This window comes from Nilaparvata lugens, chromosome 9 (assembly GCF_014356525.2).
Source record: "Nilaparvata lugens isolate BPH chromosome 9, ASM1435652v1, whole genome shotgun sequence".
NCBI classification, from domain to species: Eukaryota; Metazoa; Arthropoda; class Insecta; order Hemiptera; family Delphacidae; genus Nilaparvata; species Nilaparvata lugens.
In genome coordinates, this window is record NC_052512.1 from 4155691 (window position 1) to 4178158 (window position 22468).

Below are 22468 nucleotides of genomic sequence, written 5' to 3' on the forward strand. Positions count from 1 at the left end.
CAGTCATTTTCATAGTCACGTTTGAATTGGATTTCGAAAAACTAGAAAATTGAAAACAAAATAAAGAGAAAATAGTGTCAAGTTTCAGTTATTTTGAATTATTTAGGAATGTCTAATTTCGTCAAGGAAAAACGTTTCCAATTATAGAAATGAGAAAATAAAAACTACGACTACTGTTATAAAAGCTGCGACTACGCCCCATTTTGGAAACCCAATTTCCTGACTCCAGCTGTTTAAAGTCTAGGACTTTGGATCCCGAGCTCGGAAACCAGCCCATAGTAATGTAAATTAACTCTAACTATAAATGTAACTCTCAAAATCTGAATTTTTGGGACAAAATTTTACTTTTCCACTCTGTGAATGTCTTTACAGGGAACGAACCCTGATATTATTGGCACAGTGTTGTGAATACATTCTAAGGCTTCGAAATCACATCCAGTTGATTGCTGTACGACCGTGTTCCATGGCGGAGGCGTCATCGGAAAAATAACATAACTAAAGGTTTTTTGGTAATCTTTGGTACATTGAATTATCCCAGAAATCGATATTTCCAGAAAAGTTTTGTTTCATTTAATCAGGAAAGGACAGAGCTATCTATTTTGTCGTATGATTGACAATGATAGCAATAGCAATATTAATCGAGTAATGCCGTTATAACGTGGCCTAATCTATAGAGCTCACAGGATTTGTATTACAAGTGACTATACTGTGTTATTAGTTGAAAAATTACAATCATGTGTTTAATGAAATTTACCAGCTGTGAAACAATTTACAGAAAGGCAGTTTTCCATACATCAAAGATCACACCAGTATTTTAATCACCTCATCACAACCCACTGTATTCTTCCTTTTTCTCTTCCTCCCTTCTTCTCATTTTTGGTCATCACCTGAAAATTTTCAATAATATCATGCTGTGTAGATTAGAATCTCTAGCCAGCCATGATCTTTTGAAATTGCGTTGAAAAAACAGCCTTGTATGAACTGTACTCTTCTTAGTAAACACTGCTCTTCAACAATCACCAATCAACAAGAATTGTTTGAAGTGACTTATTCCTTGTTCAAATCTCACCGCGAGTTCCAACACCTGATTGCAATCAAATTCTCATTGATGTCAAACAGTCGGTGCTAAACAAGATGAACAAAGCGTCTTCTTCTCTGGAATAACAAAAAATCTGGTGTGGCGCACTCACACAACTTTCCTTGCTGTTATGAAAATTGATCACCTGACGCTAGTGTTCCCGCGCATCACAAGTTTACTAGATCTGAGCCAGCTGATGACAAGACAATAGCTAGCACTGCAGACACACGAAGTCTGCTATCTTTTCATTTGATAGAATCAACAATTGCCAACAGTTTGCAATTTGAATAATCACATTTTCTCAAAATTCGAGCTTATTTTCAATTTTAGGTGAAAATGTTACTGGACATTAATTGAAGAGATTTCCATGCTCTATCTTTTCCACTTGAAATTTTTCGTTTAAATAATATCTGAGACCTGATAATTGTTAATCTAAAATCAAACTTTGCAAAGATGGGTCGGAGCTCCTGGACTTTTTACAGATATGGGACTTGTGACAGTTGATATAGCTTATCAATGACTATTTTAGGTATGAATTTGATCGAAATCAATAAAGCCATTCTCGAGAAAATCGCGAAAAACCCTGTTTTTGACAACATTTTCGCCATTTTAGCCGCCATCTTGAATTGCATTTGATCGAAATTGTTCGTGCCGGATCCTTATAGTGTAAGGACCTTGAGTTCCAAATTTCAAGTCATTCCGTTGATTGAGAGATGAGATATCGTGTACACACACACACACAACACACACACACACACCACACACACACACACACACACACACACACACACACACACACATACAGACCAATACCCCAAAACCACTTTTTTGGACTCTGGGGATCTTGAAACGTGTAGAAATTTGGAAATTGGGGTACCTTATTTTTTTCGGAAAGTAATACTTTTCTTGCATATGCTAATAGGGCAAGAAAAGTATAAATGAAAGCGAGCAGTTGACATATTAAATTGGCTATTTTCTTCAGCGAAATATTACCTAGACTATCAATACCACGACTGTAGTTGTTCTATAGATTTTTAATAGTTGCCTCATTTTCAACTGGGCAAGTTGGTCTCATGAAAAAAGTGTTATCGATCTGTATTGCAGGAAATCGATCACCAGTATGATCAGGGATATTGATAGTTTGAGCTTGTAATTCACCCACATTTGTGAAATAATTGTTGAGTGAGTGAGCATCAAGTTCAGTACTCTTGTCCTTGTTACTGTCCTCACCTATACCTTCGTTTATGCACTTCCACAACTTCATGCTGTTGTTATTACAATTTACATGCATGATTTATGATCTTATTCAAGCCATTACGATGAGCCTTATATTCATTCTTTGAGATATTGCTATTAGGATCTGATCTGAGTCTAGAATGCATTTTGTCCCGCGTGATTATTGATCTTATGATGCCTTCAGATATCCAGGGCTTCAGGGGACGAAGTCTGTTAGGTATCTCTTTCACCTTCTTGCATTGATTGATGAGACTGGTCAAACGATAGACAAATTTATCCATAATAGTGTCAATGCCTCCATTCACGGTATAGATTTCTTCCCAATCTTCATTCCTTATGCGTTCTAATAGTGCATGATAGTTGGTTCTAGTTAATGTGTTTATCAATACTTTCTATTATCCTTATTGATAGGAACCTTCACCAAGTTCAGTACAACCGCGTAGTGGTCAGTTATGGTTGTCCTAAATACAGCTCCTTTCATGGACATGGAATGGTTGCTTGAATTTTTATAAAAAATATGTTCAATGCAAGAATTTGTTGTGGTTGTTACTCTGGTATCACCAGTTATGTAAGACTTATAGCCATTACTATTGAAAATATGCAGATAATCTTGAACAGGAACACTAGTTCAATGTGTATTTATATTCATGTCTCCCGCCACACATACATTTATTCCATCAGGAATTTTACTGATTTCATTACTCAGTCTATTAAGAAAATCATCAATATTTTGATTAATTGGTGATCTATAAACCACAATCACCTTCACAACAAAATCATCAATTCTTAAGTCAGCACTACGGCTAGCTACACACACATCGATTTTGGTCGTTCGAATTTTTATCGTACGACCAAAACTTGAAGTAGATTACAGACACATCGATTTTATAACGATTTTGATCGTGATCGTGCATTTTTAATGATTCGCATCAGCTGTTTGCCATCTTTTTGCTATGTGGTAGTGAAGCCGATGGAAAGCTGGACGTTCAAACAAAATCAGCTTTTCAAACAAATCGATTTTTGTCGTTCGATAGAGAATCAAAAGTTCAGTTCTCTATAGTAGCGCAATGGAATGAATGGGTGATGACAAACACGTCAATCAACGATTTTTATCCTACGGACGTCGTGTAGCAGCCGTCTCTAGCCTCGACTATATACGACAGCCGTGTAGTGGTCGTGAATACATTGGCGCATGTGATCAAAGTGGCAACACACACACACACACACACACAACACACACACACACACACACACACACCACACCACACACACACACACAACACACACACACACACACACACACACACACACACACACACACACACTCACACACACGCACGCACGCACACACGCACACACGCACGCACACACGCACACACGCACTTACGCACACACGCACACACACACACACACACCACACACACACACACACACACACACCACCACACACACACAACACACACACACACACACACCACACACACACACACACACACACACACCACACACACACACACACACACACACACCACACACACACACACACACACACACACACACGCACACGCACACACACACACATACATACAGACCAATACCCAAAAACCACTTTTTTCAACTCAGGGGACCTTGAAACGTATAGACATTTATAAATTGGGGAACCTAAATTTTTTTTCGAAAAGTGATACTTTCCTTACCCATGGGAATAGGGCGAGGGAAGTAAAATATAATTAAATTATAAATCAAAATCCAATTATGAATGCTAATCGCAGTTGAAATGGTCTCAACTAATAATATTTTTTTATTTGAAGAATTTTCACGCCGATTAGTTTAATTGGCATTTCCACTCGAAATTTCTGTTTTGTGCAACCAAAGCCCATCGGTTAGCTCTGATCAAAATTAAAATATAGCATTCAATCGTGATTAGAAGTTAACCGACTGTTGTGCAACTGGGGGAATGGATTTGTCAAATACCATAGATTTTATTGAAAGTAGAAAGACCGGTTTTAGCCCAATCAAATAGTACATCGGACCAAACAGAAATTTAGGTAATTGATTTTATTGTTTTAATCGGTCCATTTGGGTATTAGTAAGAGTAATCTATGGTTTCCCACCAAAATTTCTGAAGGCATAACTTTTGGCAGCCTGAAAACCACGAGATTTTCAGTTTTTTCACGATATCTCCAAAACCAACTGTTCAATCAATAATTTTATTTCATACTTTTCTGAAGATCATTGAATTCTCTACAATTTTCATACCATAGATGTTTTCCCCTCTCCAATAGGAAGCGAGTTATAGCTCGTCGAAAATTAGTAATTTTTTCAACTTTGCGAAAAATCGCTAAATCCATGATTTTTCCTTTTTACTTTTTATAAAGTCGTATGTGGTATTTTTTGATCGTAATTAGCGTATTACTGAGATGTCAATACAATCACTAATGAGAGAGTTTGAATAAAAAAAGGTATATTCTAGGGTAGTGATTTAATTTATAAGACTCATGATCTGGCGCTAACTTTTTTGGATGAATTCAGACTGAATGCTGATTGCTAAAACACATTGCCAATGTTGGGAATAAAAAGTGCACGTTATACAGTGTTATAGTGTGAAAATTATCAAGTACTTACGAGAGTAGATTTCATAAAAATAGCCCAGTTGAGGATGAAACCCAACACCCCCCCCCCCCACAACCCACAACACCACACCAAGCGATTTTAACAATTCATCAGGTTAAAATATAAAATATGAATGTACTTTTATTCATAATCAGATGATTTGGCAACGTTGCATCAACTCTCACTGGACTATAAACTCACTCTCAGGTACATAGTCCCCAATCAAGTAGGGACTATAAAAGCTACTCTAGTAGTTGCTGGAAGTCATGCCCTATTATTCTTGCCTCCGTGGACGTTTGGATGGGCCAGGTTGTGCTTTGTTTTTCTCCTGGAACTCGGTGCTTTTCCGGCCTCTTTGTCATCATCATTTTCAGGGTTGCCAGAGTCCGGGGACAGGTCATCTTCATTCTCAAGGGTTGCCTCCAGTATATTTTCGCATTTTACCCCATTGCAATTTCTGCAGATGGGTGAACATTTCAGTCCTGCTTTGATGCATGTACATGTCTCAATGCATCCAGTCTCACATTCGCAGGACACAATGTACAGAAGAGACTCTGGTGCAGGCTGCTGTGCCATAAATGTAGGCTGAAGAGCACTGCCATCACCACTCACAGACCACCCACAATCCGTTGGTCATGTTTTGACTTGCTGTCAAGATTGGATTAAGTGATAGCAGCGGCAGAAGTGATGACGTACAACATCCTCAGTTGGTGGGAGTCTTGGTAGGCTAAGTTTACTCCCAGAAGCAGACTTGGCAAAGAGTTGGTTGAGGATTAAGTCTTGCACCACTGTACAGAGTCCTCGGAAAAGTTTCTCCTGCATCCACCACCTCTTGTTGGGATGCATTGGGTTTGTTGAAAATGCTTACTGTGCCCTCCAGGTGTGGGTAGGTTTTGAGTGTAGAGCATAACTTCAATTTTCCTCGGCCGAAAAAGGCAGATGTTGTGTCACAACTACTCATGGTGTAAATGAAGAGTATGTGGCTGTGGTTGTACTTGTAAGATTGAGGTAAAAAAGCATAATAATAATAATATTATTGTAGATTTTGTATACATTCAATCACCATTTCGTTGAATTCTAGAAGTTTATATAATTTTCCGTGCAATTTATAGAAAAAACTTTTTTTTAACTTATTATTGGAATCTGTGATCCAACTATCTCATTTTTCAATCATTATGAGCCTGTAAAGGTGCGTACAGACTGTCGCTCTGCTCCGCAACCGAACGTCACTCCAGCAGAGCGATTGATGATCGACCGGGGTCCAAGAGTGGTTCGACCGGAGAACGCGAGAAGATCTAACATCTTCCGTAACGTTCATGATGGGTGCGTGGGCGGTGCGACTGTGGTTTGATGGTGGTACGAGGGCGGTATGAGGGAGGAGCGTGCTCGGTGCGGGTTGGAAGCACGAATATGTGTACGCAGCTTAAGATTGTCACTGACCTTATGAGCATCATGGTCACACCATTATCACGATAAATTAATACCATAGACGACTTTAAAAGAAGTAAAAAATAAAAATAAAATGTGAATTTATAAATTTCCTTCAAAGTAGGAAAAATTATCAATTTTCGATGAGATAAAACTTACTTCCTATTGGAGATGGACGATATGCCTAAGAGTGAGGTTATAGCCCAGTGAGAGTTGATGCAACGTTGCCAAATCATCTGATTATGAATAATAGTACATTCATATTTTATATTTTAACCTGATGAATTGTTAAAATCGCTTGGTGTGGTGTTTTGGGTGGGGGGGGGGTGGTTGGTGTTGGGAAGGCACTCTCCTGTTTCATCCTCAACTGGGCTATTTTTATGAAATCTACTGTAGTGAGTAGTTGATAATTTTTACACTATAACACTGTATAACGTGCACTTTTTATTCCCAACAATGGCAATGTGTTTTGGCAATCAGCATTCAGTCTGAATTCATCCAAAAAAGTTAGCGCCAGATCATGAGTCTTATAAATTAAATCACTACCCTAAAATATACCTTTTTTTATTCAAACTCTATCATTAGTGATTGTATTGACATCTTGGTAATACCCTAATCACGATCAAAAAATACCACTTACGTCTTTATAAGAAGTGAAAAGGAAAATACATGGATTTAGCGATCTTTCGCAAAGTTGAAAAAAATTACCAATTTTCGACGAGCTATAACTCGCTTCCTATTGAAGATAGAAAAACATTTATATGGTATGGAAATTATAGAGAATTTAATGATCTCCAGAAAAGTATGGAATAAAATTATTGATTGAACAGTTGGTTTTGGAGGTATCGTGAAAAAACTGAAAAAGTACGAAAATCACATGGTTTTCAGGCTGCCAAAAGTTATGCCTTCAGAAATTTTGGTGGGAAACCATAGATTACTTTTACTAGATTACATTATGATGACTATTTGACTGGGCTATTTCTTGATCTCCATCTTTTTTATTCAGCATACAATATTGGTTGAACGCATCACAATGAAGATAAATGAATGCCCCATATCCTATATTATTAAACGAGCAATTTCTGTTCATATGTTTATATGTTCAGATGTTCAGATGTTCAGATGTTCAGATGTTCAGATGTTCAGATGTTCAGATGTTCAGATGTTCAGATGTTCAGATGTTCAGATGTTCAGATGTTTAGATATTTAGATGTTCAGATGTTTAGATATTTAGATGTTTGGATGTTTAGATCTTCAGATGTTCAGATGTTCAGATGTTCAGACGTTCAGAAGTTCAGATGTTTAGATGTTTGGATGTTTAGATGTTTAGATGTTTAGATGTTTAGATGATTAGATGTTTAGATGTTCAGATGTTCAGATGTTTAGATGTTTAGATGTTTAGATGTTTGGATGTTTAGATGTTTAGATGTTCAGATGTTTAGATGTTCAGATGTTTAGATGTTTAGATGTTTAGATGTTTAGATGTTTAGATGTTTAGATGTTTAGATGTTTAGATGTTTAGATGTTTAGATGTTTAGATGTTTGGATGTTTAGATGTTTAGATGTTTGGTTGTTCAGATGCTTAGATGTTTATATGTTTGTATTTCACCGGATCTCGAAAACGGCTCTAACGATTCTCACAAAATTCAGAGCATAGTAGGTTCATAATATAAAGATTAACTGCACTAGGTTTCATTCCTGAGGAAACTCGCTGAAGGACATTAAGAAGATAATTATTATTGATCCTTGGAAAAACAGCTGATAATAATTATTTCGTCGTCTGTTGATGATAGAAGTGAGTGAGGGAGTTCATGTGTGTGGGACTGTATCAAAATTATGATTAAGCTGTTGAACTTCTGTAATCATTCAATCAGGTACTTAGTGCCGGTTGCAAAAAGCCAGGTTATTTTCAATCCTGATTAATTCTGTGGATCCATCTCTTTGAAATTGTCTTCTCTGGTTTACGTGAAATTTATCAGGATTAAAATTTAACCGGCTTTTGTGCAACTGGGCCTTTGTGAGGGAAATTTTTGCATTTCTCTGGGATTAATCTGTCTGTGATTAGATAGATCATTTCTGTATGAACTATGAATGTTATTATAATTTCTTCTCTCGTAATAATTTTTTTATGCTTTTGTACTCCAGAGTGCAGGTGCAGTGACAATAAAAGGAACATTTTCAAAACTTCAGCCAGCAAAAATTGAAAAAAATTAATTATGTAAGCTATTCTGTCATTTTTTTAATTCGACGTTTCTTAAATTATGTGTACGTTTGTAATATTATTAGTTTTTAAAATTGATTGTGGTGTTATTATTGAGATACAACATTACATCCTTCTTAGAGTAGTCACGAATATTTAGAGGAAGTCTGTTAAATAAGTAGGGAAGTATATAATGTAGGGACCTTTTTTATTAGCATACAATTTTGGTTGAAGCATCACAATGAAGATAAATTGATGCCCCATCATCTCATAAATAGTATTAATTTGATGATCCCAATGAAAACGGGGACATCACCCTTGGAAATACTTTTGACCATTCTAAGGTGGTTAACTCCCCCCAATGACCAATTTCGGACGTCCTTGATCAAAGATGAAGAAGATGTCAACAGTCAAAACCTGTAGATTGTCTCTATCACCTGTTTCTAATCAAAAATTAGTATTGCATTGTATGCCTACTTTGTGTCAACATTCTTGATTCGATTCACATATTGTGTATCACTCTGAATTGACTTTCAATTTATGCTATCATTGAGTTTTGAGAAGAATATGCCAAATATTCAAAACATAATTCTCATTTAGGTCCGGTTTCCAACCTCGGGATTTTGTTTGCTCCATCCAACAAATGAATAAATAATCAACAAATGAATGGAGATGACATTCTTCTTCTCCTTCTTCTTCTTCTTCTTCTTCTTCTTCTTCTTCTTCTTCTTCTTCTTCTTCTCCTTCTCCCTTCTCTCCTGTCTTCTTCTCTCCTTCTCTCTCTTAGCGTGCTGAGAATGATCAGCTGTGGTACGAAAAGATACGATATTTTTTTCAAATTCTAAGCTCACATGAGCCTTATTATTTGCTGTTTGTCAGAAGTTTTATAATTCTCTCTCAAAGTTATACTGTAATTGAATCAGGAATCTTGTTCAATGGTTGTGTTCATAACCAATCATTTTTATTAATTTGTATGTATTGTAAGGGTTTTCTTATTAGAATGATAGAAATTCAACGATTGACTCATCTCAAGGCCTCCTTGACGTTTATTTGCTTGGGTGGTAGATACAATAGGCTATCGTAGGTGAGCCAGGACTTAACCTTACAAGATGAATAGATGAATATAATACTGCTAGCTTGAAATGCTCACAGAGACCAGAACACTTGTATCGAATGTGCAGCTTATTATTTGTTTGGAGCGATTGGGACAATATTCAATAGGAATATTCGTCTCGACAAACAAGTTGGCACAAGAACATTTGTACAATTAAGTCTCATGCAACGACCTCACTTTTCTTTAGATGAATATAACTGCCTGACTTTAAAACAAGTGGCCACTAAATCTATTACTTACGTGCCCTCCGTCTAATTTTTGTTTGGGAGTAAAATTAATTTTTTCTTTTTGCTTTTAGTTCAATTCAACGTGTTGGGCTAGCCTACTAACTTTACATTCGCGATAGATTATTGAGCAATCTGAATTCATCTTGGATTTTACTTTTTATATCATTTAAGTTTCTAATTTCTCAGCTCCAACTATAATATTTACATTGAGAAAAGAAGTTGAAACATTAAAAAAAAGTTGAGATCATTTACGTATCACAGCGAGTCAGGAATCAATCGGCACAAGAAGAGACAGAGCATCACAAAATCTTCCTCGTTTTTTTCCTCAAGAGTCAGCTGACTTTTGAATTACCAACCAATGATAATATAACTATTTTATGAATTTGTCATTTTAGTTGTGACGATCATAATATTAATTATTTTTCTAGCCCATTAAGTTCACAAATTGCCTTACAATTAACAAATACCATTATTATCATTTTTCAATTGATCACTTCAAGTCGATTCGTGATGTCATCAAGTTGACTGGACGTATAGCCTCTGGCGGTCTATTCAAACTATTATTTATTAAAATTAACACTTTGCACAGAGATGTTGTGGAGAAGGAGAAGGAGAAGGAGAAGGAGAAGAAGAAGAAGAAGAAGAAGAGAAGAAGAAGAAGAAGAAGAAGAAGAAGAAGAAGAAGAAGAAGAAGAAGAAGAAGAAGAAGAAGAAGAAGAAGAAGAAGAAAAAGAAGGAGGAGAAGGAGAAGGAGAGGAAGAAGGAGAAGTAGAAGAAGAGGGGGAAGGAGAAGGAGAAGGAGAGGAAAAGGAGAATGAGAAGGAGAATGCGTAGGAGAAGGAGAAGGAGAAGAAGAAGAGGAAGAAGGAGAAGCAAAGTTATTGTTATACAAAAGATGTTGTCAATTCCACAAAGTTATTCCACAAAACTTTGTGGAATTGACAACATCTTTTTATTCCACCTTAATATTATTTATTAGCTCATTTAGACGTCCTTTTCTGAACTGTCTCTTTACAGTATTGAACCATCCTCTAATTACTATTTCTCTAATAACTGTTCTTTCCATATCCATATTCCTATATCCCCAATACACAAATTAACATACAATATTATAGGTACTGGCGAAAAACATGGCAAGTCCTTTCTTTTGTTCATTATTGTGCATAAGTAAACTTGATTCTATTTGAATTTCTAAACCCCCTGAAATTTTTACAGTCAACTTTTGGATTATTTATAATCCAGCCAGACCAAGTTTTCTGTCCTATCGTAACGGAATCTGAGGGTGAGCGCTGTTATCAGGTCTGGCTGTCATCGATACGCCAACCCAATCAAGCCAACAGAAAAAAAAAGTAAATTCGTATGGCTTTTGTTGGTGGAGAGTCCCTTGCGGGGAGGTCCCACCGCCTGAATATATAATTTGAGCCGTCAATGGACCTTACGACTGTCATACTTCAGCCGGGACCAACAATTCAACGTGCCCATCCGATAACACGGGAGTGATCTGGTTAAAAAACTTCTGGTTGTGAGAGAGTTTGAACCCGGGATCTTCATGCTGCTTCGCAAGCACTCTATCCACTAGACCACGGATCACTCCAAGCCAACAGAGAACATTCTGTGATGTCGGGTCGGGGAGAAAATCGGTGTGTTGAAGTTGAAAAAAATAGATCTCTATACTTTGCGAACAATACATCCAATCATATACAATATCTATCAAAATAAGCATTCAATATAGTAGAGCTGTAACAACTATTTGTTTCCTTACTAGTTCAAGCAATCAGTTGTATTGTCAAGATTTCACATAAAAGAGGTCTTCATTCTCCTAGTGTCAGAGTCGTCCTCCACGTTTCTACAACCACGTTTCACTCGTCGAAGTCTTCATCCTCGAGACTCCATCCTCTAGACTCCATCCTCTGGACTTCATCCTTTAGACTTGAGAGCAAGTGCAATATGCATATCTCCACTATTGGCCTACTGACTATTGTAAGTACTCAAGATACATATATAAGATTTTTTCCTCCACTTTCCTCAGTTTTTTTCGAGAAATGATTGAGGAAAAACTCTAATAGAAAAACCACAGTTGCAAATCATTGACCGAGCGAAGTGAGGTCTAAGATTCAAGTCGACGGTTTGGCATTTCTTTTAATGTTAGAATGTTTATATGTTGCGCATTTACGACGAAACGCGATAATAGATTTTCATGAAATTTGACAGGTATGTTCCTTTTTTGATTGCGCGCGACGTATATACAAGGTTTTTGGAAATTTTGCATTTCAAGGATATATAAGAGAAAAACGGAACCTTCTTCATACGCCAATATTAGAGTAAAAATCTGGTGTGGTACACTCACACAACTTTCCTTGCTCATTGAACTGTAAGCCTCATTCTCAAACGAGAATAATGTAGGGGAATAACATAATGACAATTGGCGGCAACATATTTGCAACTACGATCAGACTACTGTATATGTGTATATATAATTATTGTTTTCAGAGTACTCTTCCCTTTGTGTAAATTGTGAAATTCGATGATTTTTTCTAAAGTCGTAAAAACAGCTGTTCTACAGATGAAATATCTTGACTATGACTGTGTACTTTTTATAAACTGCTCTACCTACCTACCTCATGCACGAGATGGAGGTTACAAAGTCCATTTCTCAAGGATGGGGTGGACCACATCAGTTTCCCAGGAAAAAGTCTCATGCCAGTTGATAGATCTGATAAATAATATACAGGGTATAAATTTGAAAAAAATCGTTAGAGCCGTTTTTGAGAAAATCGTGAAAAACATGGTTTTTTGGTAACTGCCATTTTTCTCAAGAATATTACGGAGCTCCTGCGATTTCCCCAGAAATGAGACTCATGTCAGTTGACAGAGCTTATAAATAGCTATCCATGGTATGAATTTGAAGAAAATCGTTAAAGCCGTTTTCAAGAAAACCGTGAAAAACATGGTTTTTCAGTCATTTTCCGTCATTTTTATCAAGAATATTACGGAGCTCCTGAAATTTTCCCAGAAATGAGACTAATGCCAGTTGATAGGGCTTATAAATAGCTATCTATGGTATAAATTTGAAAAAAATCGTTAGAGCCTTTCTCGAGAAAACCGTGAAAATGGCGGATAATTACTAAAAAAACATGTTTTTTGCGGTTTTCTCGAAAACGGCTCTAACGATTCTCTTCAAATTTATACCATGAATATTCCAGGAGTTCCGTAATATTCTTGAGAAAAATGGCGGATAATGACTAAAAAAACATGTTTTTCACGGGTTTCTCGAAAACGGCTTCAACGTTTTTCCTCAAATTTATACCATGAGCTATTCATAAGCCCTATCAACTGACATGAGTCTCATTTCTGGGAAAATTCCAGGAGTTCCGTAAAATTCTTGAGAAAAAAAAACGTGTTTTTCACGGTTTACTCGAAAACGGCTCTAACGAATTTATTCAAATTTATACCATGGATAGCTATTTATAAGCCCTATCAACTGACATGAGTCTCATTTCTGGGAAAATTCCAGGAGCTCCGTAATATTCTTAAGAAAAATGGCGGATAATGACTCAAAAACCATTTTTTTCACGGTTTTCTCGAAAACGGCTCAAACGATTTTCTTCAAATTTATACCATGGATAGCTATTCATAAGCCGTATCAACTGACATGAGTCTCATTTCTGAGAAAATTGCAAGAGCTCCGTAATATTCTTGAGAAAAATGGCGGATAATTACTAAAAAAACATGTTTTTCACGATTTTCTCAAAAATAACTTGACCGATTTTTTTCAAATTCATACCCTGTATAGTTATTTATCAGCTCTATCAACTGGCATGAGTCTTCTTTCTGGGAAACTAATGGGGGGTACAACACATCTCGATAAATGTACTTAGTAACCTCCTTCTCGTGCATGAGGTAGGTAGCGCAGTTCATAAAAAGAATACATAGTCGAGATATTTCATCTGAAGAACAGCTGTTTTGACGACTTTGAAAAAATGAGGACAAAAAAATCATCGAGTTTCACAATTTACACAAAGGAAAAAGTACTCTGAAAACAATTATATATACACATATACAGAAGTCTGATCGTAGTTTCAAATATGAGCAAGGAAAGTTGTGTGAGTATACCACACCAGATTTTGTAAGCATGATCTGTTCAAATTAATAGTTGGTGTATCAGTATGGATGTACATATGGTTTTGGACGTACATATTACGTCGTTCATTTATACATTTTTTTATTCTATTGATAAAATTTTTGTTCATTATTTGTTATTATATTCTTTAATCTTTATAAATTCTGAATTCTCAATTTGTTTCATTTTTCATAAGTATTTGAAATTTTTGTATTTTTTATTTTTGAATTAGGTGGTATTTTCGTTATTTGTATTATTTATTATTGCATAAGTTCGTATTATATTTTTCATTTGTATCTGTACAATTTTCATTGTTAAGGAGATATTTTTGGAGAAACCCGTTGTCTCTATTGTGAATAAATAAATAAATGAACTACTGATTGAGTGCAATAACGTATGCAATTAATAATTCAAAGAACATAGTATCGTCTCTCAAACTCTCTCTGCTTTGAACTTGGGCTGTCCTGTTGCCAGTATGTCTTGAAGGAGATTAGCTTTTGACGTTAGCATTTTCGATACACCAACTCCAACAGCCATTAGCCGTTTTCACACCGATACAGACAATATACAGACAGGAATTCACTCTGATGGACACTATAAGAGGAGGCTGCGGTTTATAACTGCGTGAGGTCTACTGTTCACAGAACTACTGGTATACGATGGTATGAATTAAAAGAGACTCAGTATAGAGTTCAATCCAATATCTGTTATTATTGCCCATTTCACTTTAATTATTCGAAATTCATCAAGCTTGATGTTCTCTTTCAAATTTATATCGAATGTTTGATGAATGGAATATTTAATCGCCGCTAATAAGTTTGTAGCTAATGCGGCTCCATACTCACATGTTCGTACTCTGAAGTTCTTGCAGCTGAAGTGGCATCTTTTTCTCCATCAGTATAGATTGGGCAGCTGGGCTTGTCTCTCCTCTCCATAAAATCAACTAAGGGACTTCAATTTACATAGCTCATACAATACTAGTAGTTCAGTGAACAGTAGACCTCGCGCTCAGTAAGTTACATTGACTTGTTGTTATTTTTTATCAAAAAATAATAAATAATTTATTAATTTAAAATGTCTAGAAAAAATCCTAAATTGACATAGTGCTTCCTGTCCTATTGTACCGTGACGTGTCGTCACGAAACACGTGACAAAGCTATTAACTTTTGTTGATAACAAAACTAGCAGCAAAAAGAAAATGTTATTAACTTATGTTGATAACTTTTGTTTTCAACTCTGGTGTAAATGGATTATAATTTATTTACATTGGATCAGATGAAGATCATTATTTTAATGATCACACACATATGTTTCAATTCAAATTTGAAGACAATTTTTTGCTTTTTATTCCGGCTGGTATATCAAATGAATAGTCTCGTTGAATGAAATCATATGGAAGTCAATTATATTGATAACAAGATCTTGTTAATAACAAGGAATTTTCTGTTAGAAACATCAGTTATTAACTTTTGTCAAGAGAAATTTTTGACGATTCAGTCAAGTTAATAACTTTTTGTTAATAACTCGTGTTATTAACTCCGGTGTAGACGCTGCTTAAAGTTTTTAGAATTCAAAATTTATAGTGAGTGTTGAGTGTTCGAAGTGTATTCAGTGTTCAAAGAGTTTTAATCAACAATAATTTTATAATATTCAACCGTAGCCTAGATTCATTTTTGTTTACCATCCGTAACTCAACATTCAGCTTTATAACAACATGCTACAATGAGTACGGTATGCATATGCCTATGAACAGTTTTAATTGAACATGCCTAGGAATGGTTGTGTCACTGGGTGTAAATCGAACTATATTATAGAAAAACCCCCTAAGTGACAATATTTACTTTTCCCAAAGATAAAGAGCTAGGGAAAAATAATGGACAATGTGTAGAAAGATTCTAAAGTCACCAACAACTCGGCTGTGTGTATCAATCATTTTAGAGCATCATACATTATTAAAGAGGACAAGTTTTGGCTAAGCTCTAGCCGGTGTGCTCCCCCTGTTATCTCAGTTATTATTGAAGATATCGACTCAAATTTTTTTTTAAATGAAAGAGGAAGACAAAACAAAGCGCGCTAGCATATTTTTATACCATTTGATTCAATTTTAATATTAGAAATAGCTGTTTCAAAACTAACCTTATTTTGAAGAAAGGACGATTCTAAATTATAATAATTTGTATCAACTATTATTAAAGATATTATGGGACTCAATTTTTTAATGAAAGAAGAAGAAAAAATATGTGTCGGTAACTGAATAACAATTCTAATCAATGAAATTTAATGTTATTAATATTAACAGCAAATTTTGAATTTTGTCCAACCTATAATCCTATCATGTTTTTACTAGCACCATAGAGTTGTAGCTTGTAGAGTTATAGAGCTGCTGCTCTATTCTCTAAAGGTCACAAATTTGAAGCATGCTAAATAAAGTTGTCATCGGTTTTTGAAATTGCTCGATAAGAAAGATTCCGATTTCAACTTGTTCGATTAATGATTCAAGAGTTCAATATTTATTTTATTGTTATTGTTTTACAAACTTCAATTTGATATATTTAAATTATAATTCAATCTACATTTTTTCCCATAATTGGAATACTTTTTTTTTGAAAAAATTGGTAACCCCAATGGGTACTAAATTTGTGAAGTCTCATTTAGTTATTAATAATTAAAGTTCATTTATTTATTCAATCATTTAGAATTATACAACTTACAGAAAAGTACCACAGGCTAACTTGTGCTTAAAACGGTTCCAGTTATAATTTTCACTATCTTCAATTTTTTCAACAAAAAAAACCATTTTGAATTAGAACTCAAATGTAGACTATCAAATTTGAAAAAAATTATTCTAATTCCATTAAAGAGCTAACCATTACTGCTGACCACATTTTCTCCTGTATTTAAAGCTATTGATGAAGTTGATAGGAAATCTGGAAAATATCAAAAATGTGCTGGTTGTTTGCCTGAAAAATGTTGAGAATATTTTCAAATGGAGCTAACCATTACTGCTGACCACATTTTCTCCTGTATCTAACGATATTGATGAAACCCTACCTACCAAAGTTTGATGTGACTATCAAACCTTAAGTGATGAAGACTGAGCAAGTCTGAGGGTTGCTCAGTCTTTATCTGGTAAGGCTTTGTTATATTAGGTTGGAAAATGCTTGGTTAGAGGGTAGCTCAATGATTGGGCTGGACTGCATTTGTTAGTTTGAGTTGGGCTTTGTTGGGCTGGGGATGGTAAAAAACTCAGGTTACAAAGGTTTGGGTTGAAAAAGGTTAGGTTAGGAAAGTTTTGGTTAGGGGAGGTTAGGTTGGAAAGATTTTGCATAGAAAGGATTTGGTTAGGAAGTCTTAGCTTAGAAACACTTAGGTTGAGAAAATCTTGGGTTGGGAAAAGCTTAGGTTAGGAAAAACTTAGGTTAGGAAACTGTTGGGTTGGGAGAAAATTAGGTTAGAAAAAGCTTTGGTTGGGGAAAGCTTTGGTTTGTGAAAGCTTAGGTTAGGAAAAGCTTTGGTTGGGGGAAGCTTCGATTAGGAAATGCTTAGGTTAAAAAAAGCACAAGTTAGGGAAAGCTTAGGTTGGGAAATCTAAGGTTAGGGAAAGCCTATGTTAGGAAAAGATAAGGTTAGGAAAAGCTCAGGTTAGGAGAAGCTAAGGTTAGGAAAAGCTTTGTTTAGGAAAAGCTTAGGTTGAGAAAAGCTTGGGTGAGGAATAAGCTTAGGTTAGGAAAAGCTTTGGTTAGGAAAGCTTAGGTTAGGAGAAGCTAAGGTTGGGAGAATCTAAGGTTGAGTAAAGCTTAGGTTAGGAAAAGCTTTAGTTAGTGAAAGCTTAGGTGAGGAAAAGCTTTGAGTTGGGAGAAACTTGGGTTAGGTGAAGCTAAGGTCGAGAAAAGCTTAGGTTAGGAAAAGCTTAGGTTGGGAAAAGCATGGGTTAGGAATAGCTTTTGTTAGGAAAAGTTAAAATTGGGTAAAGCTTAGGTTAGGAGAAGCTTAGGTTAGGAGAATCTAAGGTTAGGTAAAGCTTAGGTTAGGAAAAGCTTTGTTTAGTGAAAGCTTGTGAAGTTGTGAATTGTAAACCCTTCACAGATAATACGATGTTTCTGATATTTATAAGAGCAGTCTCTGAATTCCCTCTTTTGCGAATAAATTCACAAAAAATTAAGGCCGTCCGGCTCGCAAAATTACTGGGTTCAAACCTCAGCTCTAGCTCAGTGGTAGAAACATGAATTTTATAAATACAAATAATCACCATAAGGTTCAGTGACCGGTGATTGATAATTCTTACCGCTGCTTCTATGAAGTTCTTGAAGAATACCAATAAGGAAAGTAAAAGAATATTTGATGACCGATTATCAGTAACCATGTACCACTAGAGAATAATAAGGACCAACTATAGTTGTTTCTAGTTGATTCTTAAAACGCTCGTTGTGAATACAAGTATTCACCAATATACCCTTCCAAAATTCCTTAGAACTTACAACACCAGTTCTTGAAGCTCTCTGGATCCTTATATGATATAACTGGAACCTTATTAATATAATTTCTTAATATACTTGTTCTGGTAGATGAGATGAATATCATCAAAGGATGATAAATATTGAGTGCTCTGAATAAGATTAATATTACTCGATTCAATAATTTTAAGTGCTGCCAAATATTTGTTGGTATTAAAACAGCTCGAACTGTATATCACGAGATGAGTTAGGATATAATAAAAAATGCTATGAGTTTGTATGCTGACATAAAACACAAAATATATTCCCATAAAAAAGGTGTGCATAAAATATTTGATATATCTATAATTCACTTAAATAATCTATTCCTAAAATCTGAATAATTATCACAGGCTTTGCTAATATTCACAATAGTGAGTTTCAAATTCATAAATATATTATATTTAATACTGATACTTATACTTCCAATCAATACAAAATTCTGCAAACAAAAACCTGTTCGGTCTATAAGTTTGATATGATATACTTTGTTCAATTGACAAAATTATAATTAATAAATCAATATTCAAACATGAGATCTCAGGGATTTATATGAATTCGGGCTGTGCATGGAAGTAAGCTTCCCACATATATTAAATAAATTTATAAAATGCTCTTATGAACGATGTGATATTATTCAACACGTGGTGACTTTTTATTTAATTCAAGTTAATTTGAATAGCGCTTTTTTTTATTAATTACCCCACTGAACGTAGAAAAAACGAGCTCGTTTGACTTATCACTCACTGAATTGAAGTTCTTGATGGTCTCGTGGATTGAATTAATTATTTCCAATAATTAATTAGGTAGGCTCCTTTTCGTCACTGCTGGGCTAATGCGTGATCCAGATTTTTATAAGTTTCTTTCGAATAAAAGATATTTTTATGGGAATCGTTACAAATCACGAACTCTTTGACAGCACTGAGTTCACAGATAATTGACACTTAATACAAATACTTTACATTAAAAAAGGGTTTGGCTTAATAGTTTTAAAATTTTAAAAAGAGGAAGAAAGAACCCTAAACTCCATGTGCATCCTCTCAGGTCGGGATCTTAAGCCAGAAGAAGGAGGTTTTCAGAAAAATTTGTCTCTTCCACGAATAATTCTGTAAGCTACTCTCTGATTGGCCTTCAATTTAATAAACTCAATGCAATTGGTTGCCTTGGGAATCAGGGCTTCCCCGGTTTATAATAGAAAAAATTAACTAAAAAAGAGTTTTTATACAAATGTATGGAGTGTTTATCTTAAATTGCTATGGTTGCCTTGGGAATCAGGGCTTCCTCGGCTTTATAATAGAAAAAATTAACTAAAAAAGAGTTTTTATACAAATGTATGGAGTGTTTATCTTAAATTGATATTCATAAAATCTTTATTGATTTTCATAAATAAATCCTAACATGCGATGTTAATACATTTAGTTTTTATATGAGTTTTGTATACTCTTGATTTATCATGCTTTTTTAGATTATAATAAATATTTATACAGAAATAATGGGTGTTCGTATTTCTACACATCGACTTCCTTTAGTATACATAATATATCCTTTATGAGTAAATTTTATATAATTCAACCTGTTATATGGGTTGATCGAATAATCATCTGATTCGTTCAGTATTGATTCTAATAATTATCGATTTATCCAAGATCGACTAATTCTTTTCAAAATGTAAACAAATAATTCTAACCTCAATGTTCATGCATTTTATTTTCTATAATCCGCCAATAATAAGTATGCCGCTTTATAATTTTTTTTTGATCTTACCAATGGGTTCTCATAATTATTAAATCACAATTATACATGTTTTCCTATTGTTTTTGATAACGCTATTACTCCTAATCGCTAATGATACTTGATTTAAGTTGATTTATCCTTTGAGTAGGTCTAACCTTCTTTCCAATTTTATAGTTCTATTACATTTCATTGGTTCATTTTAAAATATTTGTTGGTTTTAAATTACCACGTGACAAGCTCAGGTTAGGAAAAGCTTTAGGTTAGGGAAAGCTTTGATTAGGGAAAGTTTTGGTTAGGAAAAGCTTTGAGTTAGGCGAAACTTAGGTTAGGATAAGCTTGGGTCAGGAGAAACTTGGGTAAAGAAACTGTTGGGTTAGGAAAAGATTAGGTTAGAGGAAGCTTAGGTTAGGAAAAGCTTTTGTTAGGGAAAGCTTTGGTTTGTAACAGTTTAGGTTGGGAAAAGCTTTGGTTAGGGAAAGCTTGATTAGTGAAGGCTTAGTTGAGGAAAACCTTTAAGTTAGGAGAAACTTAGGTTAGGAGAAGCTAAGGTTAGGTAAAGCTTAGGTTACAAAAAGCTTGGGTTAGGGAAAGCTTTGGTTAGTGAAAGCTTAGGTTAGGAAAAGTTTTAGGTTAGGGAATGCTTTGAGTTAGGAGAAACTCAGGTTAGGAGAAGCTTAGGTTAGGAAAAGTCAAGTGTTAGGGAAAGCTTAGGTTAGAAGAAGCTAAGGTTAGGTAAAGCTTATGTTAGGATAAGCTTTGGTTAGTGAAAGCTTAGGTTAGGAAAAGCTTTAGGTTAGAAAAAACTCAAGTTAGGTGAAGCTAATTTTAGGAAAAGCTTAGGTTATGAAATCTCAGATTAGAAAAAGCTTAGTTTAGGAGAGATTTGGTCTTGGCCCAGGCTCAGTAAGCTTTGCTGGTCATACTTGTTCAGGTTAGTAATTATTTGACTTGATTCAAGAGTTCTGTTGAGTATTTTTGAAAGAATAAGAACTATCAGTAGAATTATTTCAATGATCTTTATTGAACACTTATATTGTTAAATCGAATATGATACAGAATAGAAAATACTAGAACAGGTTCAACTTTTTGAATGTTGTAGTGTAGGAATGTACAATAGATAATAATTTAGATTATAATGCAAATGTTTGGAATAATCATATCATATTCATGTATAATAAATGTTGTTGGTAATAAATTGAATCAGTGTTTTCTTCATTTCTGTGCAATATTTTATGTTGGCTACTCTGTATAGGCGGTAGTTCAAATATAAATATATAACAAGTTCATTCAATTAAAATTCATCATTGTCATAAGAAAATGTGATCAAGAGTAAAGGTTTGTACATTGTTCACCACTTCTTCAACTCCTAGTTCTTAACATTATAGTTCTTCCCATACTCCAAGAGTCTCTACTTTTGAAAAATCTCTTTATCTTAACTCTTGAATCCTATCTCAATGTTCAATTGTTCTATTCAATCATCTTAATTACTATAAATGTAAATGACTTGAACCTGACATAATTGACCAGAACCTGATTGTTTTTTTAATGTTTAAATTAGTATTTTAGGATAAAATTTATATTACCGACACCTATTTTTTCTTCCTCTTCAATTTAAAAAAAAAAATTGATTGATATCTTCAAAAATAGTTGAGATACAATTTATTGTGCAATACAATATTGTGAGATACAATTTATTGTTAGTCACATAAACCAAAAATTACCAATTTCTGTTCTGTTTCAGGGTCAGTTTTAGAATCGTAATATTTATTTAATGAAAAAATCCCCAGAATAATATCAAATTTCTATTTAATTCATCGATTAATCATTATATTGTATTCCAATGTCCATGCTTGCCTGCAGTTACCTCTTCAATCACTTTCGAAGAAGTTGAATTGATGCGAACATTCATTTGAGCAATCGCTTATTTTGAAATCTTTAATTCGGCCATATATGAGTCAGCTGTCCTATTGGCTTCATTAATCACAGTTCATTCTTCATTGTTTAAATGTTTACATAACCTCATTCTTCATTGTTGAGTCCTACTTCAGAAATTCTAACTGTTTTTTTAATGTTTTAATTAGTCTTTCAAAATAAAATTTATAGAAGCAACACCTATTTTTCCTTCTTCTTTCATCAGAAAAAAAATTGAGTTGATACCTTCAAAAATAGTTGAGATAATAATATATTTAGAATCGTCCTTTCTTCAAAATAAGGTTAGTTTTGAA

At 34.6% G+C, this 22468-nt stretch overlaps 2 protein-coding genes across 3 annotated transcripts in view; one reads left to right on the forward strand and one right to left on the reverse strand.

Moving 5' to 3' along the window:
* LOC111055043 (furin-like protease 2) overlaps positions 1 to 22468 on the reverse strand; it is a 718014-nt gene that overhangs the window by 204338 nt on the left and 491208 nt on the right. The window lies entirely within an intron of this gene.
* The window catches only part of LOC120353006, a 29871-nt gene continuing 19101 nt past the window's right edge, over positions 11699 to 22468 (forward strand). Inside the window, exon 1 of the mRNA XM_039435424.1 lies at positions 11699 to 11876. Coding sequence (XP_039291358.1) covers positions 11844 to 11876 — 33 coding nt within the window. The 5' untranslated portion in view covers positions 11699 to 11843. The remainder of the gene's footprint in view (positions 11877 to 22468) is intronic.